This window comes from Sceloporus occidentalis, unplaced genomic scaffold (assembly GCF_023333645.1).
Source record: "Sceloporus occidentalis isolate IW3139 unplaced genomic scaffold, rSceOcc1.0.p SCAF_9, whole genome shotgun sequence".
Taxonomy (NCBI): Eukaryota; Metazoa; Chordata; class Lepidosauria; order Squamata; family Phrynosomatidae; genus Sceloporus; species Sceloporus occidentalis.
Genome location: NW_028316989.1, coordinates 10620705 through 10625017, shown reverse-complemented (window position 1 = coordinate 10625017; position 4313 = coordinate 10620705). Strand labels below are relative to the sequence as shown.

The 4313-nt window shown below is 42.3% G+C and overlaps 1 protein-coding gene across 1 annotated transcript; it reads left to right on the top strand.

Moving 5' to 3' along the window:
- The first annotated feature begins 288 nt into the window (after positions 1–288).
- LOC149306879 (nucleoplasmin-like) lies at positions 289–4104 on the top strand. Its single transcript, XM_089537332.1, has 6 exons — positions 289–358; positions 803–888; positions 2071–2190; positions 2877–2970; positions 3686–3861; positions 4048–4104. Exons 1-6 carry the CDS (start codon positions 289–291, stop codon positions 4102–4104), a joined length of 603 nt encoding a protein of 200 aa, XP_089393458.1.
- Positions 4105–4313: the final 209 nt, after the last annotated feature.

Here is a 4313-nt window from a genome sequence, read left to right as displayed (position 1 = left end):
CGACCTATGGAAGGATGCCAGGCTGAGTGGACCCTGAGCCCCTGGCTGGGTTTAAACCCCCAACCATGTGGTTTGTGAGTGAGTGGCTGCAGTATAGGCATTTAACCACTGTGCCACCAGGGCTCCTTAGCCATTAGACCAGGCTGAAAAGCTGTAAGGAAGCTGGTGCCTCTTCTCAAATGTTATAACCCTCAACTGTAAGTTTTGACTTGTCCTTGTCTGAAATATGCATGTTTCACTGTGTAACTTATTCATTTATTTACTTGTAGAAGACTCCTGTATGAAACAATGGCTCTGGGAACCAGTTCTATCAGTGCTGAAAGCTCGAGATCAGAGAAACTCCTTAGTCTAATCTGGGGTAAAAAAAACTCAAACTCAAAATGATGTCAGTAAAGTACAGTGGTACCCCGGGATACGAATGCGCCGGGATACGAAATTTCCGGGTTACGAATAAAATCTAATTAAAAAAACTGTTCCGCGTTACGAATGTTTTTTCGGCTTACGAAAAAACTTTTGGTGCTTTTCGGCGCTATTTCGCACCAAATCGCGGCTTTTCCCCATTAGCGCCTATGGGTTTTTCAGCTTACGAAGCCTTTCGGGTTACGAAAGCGGCGGCGGAACGAATTACTTTCGTAACCCGGGGTACCACTGTAACTGGGAAAGTTATTTTTTACACTGCGGGTAAAATGCCTGTGTCCAGGCTGAGTTGGGGATTCAGGCAGTTGTACTAGATTAAGAACTTCTGAGCGAGAGAGAACGATGGTCAGATGGCGTTCTCACATCTGCTTTAATTTATATGTAGGATGTCACCTAAACAGCAAGAATCGATCCTTCACATTCAATGTCTCAGAAGAGTGGTCATATGAGCAGCAATTAGCTCTGAGGACGGTATGTAACCACCTAGCCTTTTCTGCCAAGATGATAACTGGCCAGGGGATAATATGATAATATGAAGGGGATAATATAAAGCATGGGACCATTGTGCTGGGCACACTCTGGGCCTTGTTATCTGTGCTGGGAGGGGTGATGTTTGTCTTGCTGTGGAGAAACTGTTCACAGTTCTCTTGTTATGGGCAGATCACTATCTGGGTAAGGACTCAGACTCTGCAGGGGTGAGACTTGAGTAAGATCAGAACTGTTGTCCAATGAATACCGGTAGTTAGAGGGTTGTAAAACCAGAACTTTATTGAAGACAGTAGCCAGAACCAAACCACATCACTTTTAAGTCAAATCTAAGGGCCTGAACAGACAGGCCAAAGTAAAGCTGGTTCAAGTCACTTTGGAGGTATGCTGTTTGAATGATGCATGCATCCTAAGAGGCCAGAAGCCGTGCCAAAGTGCAGCTTTAGTGCAGCTTCTGGCTTCTTAAGATGTGTGTCATTTAAACAGTATATCTCCGAAGTGACCCAAAGCAGCTTTATTTTGGCCTATATGTATGGGCCCTAAGTTCCCAGCCCTCAAACACTAACTTAAACTCACCAAAACCCTCTGTTCCACCCCTTGGTCAAGGCACAAAAAATCACCCTTCCAGCCCATTTCCAAGGCAACTTCTCCCTTTTCTCAGCCGCCCATTTCCCACCTCCCCTTTCAACCCTAAGATGGTGCACATCGTCTCTGTTCCCCATGAAAATGCAGGTTCACACCTGGCGGGTACTCCTGGATTTAGCTTTACACCTGGAAATCCAGGTTTCTGCAGTGACCAGGAGTGCTTTTGCACATCTAAAGCTTGCATGCCAACTGTACCCATTCCTTGAGATGCCAGATATGGCCATGGTGGCACATAATTTAGTTATGTCCCATTTGGACTACTGTAAAATGCTCTACTTGGGGTACTGTTCTTTTAAATTATAAGCTACTCTGAGACCCAGTTATGGAGGCAAAAACAGGACACTACTACTATACAACTGCTACTAGTAGAATCCATGTTAATAGTTAAAATGCAAGTAGTTCTTGGGCAAATGACAGAAATGCCATGAGTTCTACCAACTGATCTCACCTTAGCCCTGTGTTAAGAAATGCTGGTCTTGATAAGACATTGAGCCTGTGATGGCTTTGACATTTTCTCCAAAGATCTGCCTAGGGGAAAATGCCAAGGATGAATTCAATGTTGTGGAGATTATACCTCCGAAGGATAGCAAGGACAGTACTCCAGTGCGCATAGCAACCTTGAAACTTTCTGTGCTTCCAATGGTAAGTGGCTTGTTTGGTGGATTATACTGATTTCTGATCCAAGAACCTTTTAGCTAGTTCCTCCATACTATTTGAATTTCTCAAAATATCTGACAGGACATTCTGAACTAGATGGAGCCTTACTCGCATTTGGCAAGGCCAGAGTATGAGATCTAAGACCATAGCAACCTATATCCCAAATCTTTCATTGGCCGCATTCATGTGTCCCAGTAAGTCAGAACTGATGAGAACGGTTTGTTGGGGTGGCAATGATGGTGGCATGTTATTAATGAGGACATAGGCTGATGGACACTTCTTGACTTCTCTGCTTGGCTCTTCCTATTAGAGTGGCTGACTAAACAAAGTGGGGAACCTCAGCCATGGGATTTTTTTTATGGTTAACTTGTAAACCAGATTTTCCACCTTGTTCCCCTCCTAAAATGCTAGGATCATCATCCAGGATTTGTTCTTGGCTTATACCTCTTGCTTGATAGTAAAGAAACCAGAGGTTTAAGTTTGGAGAAAATGGTATGGAAATTATGGACAGGGCTTTCTTTCCAGGCTTGTTCTCTGTTTCTATAGGCAAGTACGGAGCCAAATGCTGAGTAATAATTTTCAGCAATTGTGGCCTACCAGGATGTATGAGTTTAACAGTGAACTGTGTCATGATGCATGTCTTAAGAGTATATTCTTGATTTACCTTCCAGGCTACCATAGCAGGGCTTGATTTGACTCCTCCCGTGACGTTCAGGCTAAAATCAGGATCTGGACCAGTCTATCTTGCTGGACAACATATAATAGGTAAAGCCCAAGGAACAGGATTCTGATAAGACAAGCCAAAGTTGATCTTAGGAACTGTTAAGCATGGCATTTGACGAATCCCGTACATCAAGTCAAATGTGTTCTCGAGAAACGCATTCTTAGACTTTCCTCCCAAATTAAAAAATACATATATTTTCATCTCCAACATAAAATTAACTTTTCCATCTTGTCTTAAGGCTCTTCTATTCTTCACAGGCTTCTGATGAAAAGACTGTTCTTGTCATATGTCTGGCATTATTATAAAACATTGGCTATAATAAATTCGTTAACAATTTCAGATGGGATGTAAGATAGATCCAATGATGGGCTCATTCATTTTAGAGCAATCTTATGGAAAGAGCTTTAAGTAGCCTGACCCCTTACTCTGAAAACAGCTTCAGGATGCTAGGAGAGGAAACCTTTTATCTCTCAAAGAAGGCAACCATTTGGCCTGATGATCATCCATCCCTACTGTTCTCAGGATGAATTAGAATGACTGGAAATGATGGCTCTGTGACAGATACTAACTTTAAGGGCAAAATTTTGTGCTGAATTGTTAATTAAAAATTCATAAAAATGCATTTAGGTAACATATATAATTAGCCCTCAGACAAACTCGTTTCAAAGCTTGTGGTCGTTTATCTGTAGCTTGAAGTTTTAGTAGGTTTTGATACACTTTGCTCTCACAGTTTCTTGGGGCTACTCTCTTTTGCAGCAGGATTACAAGAGAATGGAGAGGAGGAAGAGGAAGAATTATCATCACAGGAAGATGAAGAGATGGAGAACTCTTCCAAGGAAGAGTCTCTTGTCAAACTTGCCAAAAAGCCATCTAGTAAATGCACTTCTACAGCCAAAAAAGAGCAGGAGCAGCCTATTAAGGAGCAACCACAGGTAAGTCTACACTCATAGCTAGAAAGTTTGGAAGCTTGAAAGAATATATTGCACCATATATCCTGGGCTATGTTTCGGTAGTGTGACTGGACCTTTGGTTGATGCTACTTGAAAAACAACGCAATCTTCAGGCTTCTCTGTCAATGTTAATATAAGTGGTAAATACCTTAATTTTTTTTCATGCAGGGAAAAAGGACAAACGAAGTGAGAAAATCTGTTGCAAAGGGAGAACTGAGAATTTGACTTCTGGTGGAAGGTGAGGCAAAAGTAGCTTTCTTAAGGAAGAAGGAAACTTGGGACTTACTGCACAAACACAGGACTCACTCTAAACCAAGATGAGTTAGACTAGGCCTGGAGATTCTTAGGCTCTCTGTAGGTTGGTGGGCACCAGTAGTACCCACCAGTACCCAGCAGTAATGAGGTCTCCCAAAAACAGTAGTTGATTAACTAAC

Bases quoted from the DNA above. Each gene is read 5' to 3' on its own strand.
- LOC149306879 (XM_089537332.1), top strand. From the start codon at position 289: ATGGCTCTGGGAACCAGTTCTATCAGTGCTGAAAGCTCGAGATCAGAG. The intron at 2,971-3,685 runs GTAAAGCCCAAG...TCTCTTTTGCAG, and splicing joins TGCTGGACAACATATAATAG to CAGGATTACAAGAGAATGGA. The intron at 3,862-4,047 runs GTAAGTCTACAC...TTTTTCATGCAG, and splicing joins CTATTAAGGAGCAACCACAG to GGAAAAAGGACAAACGAAGT.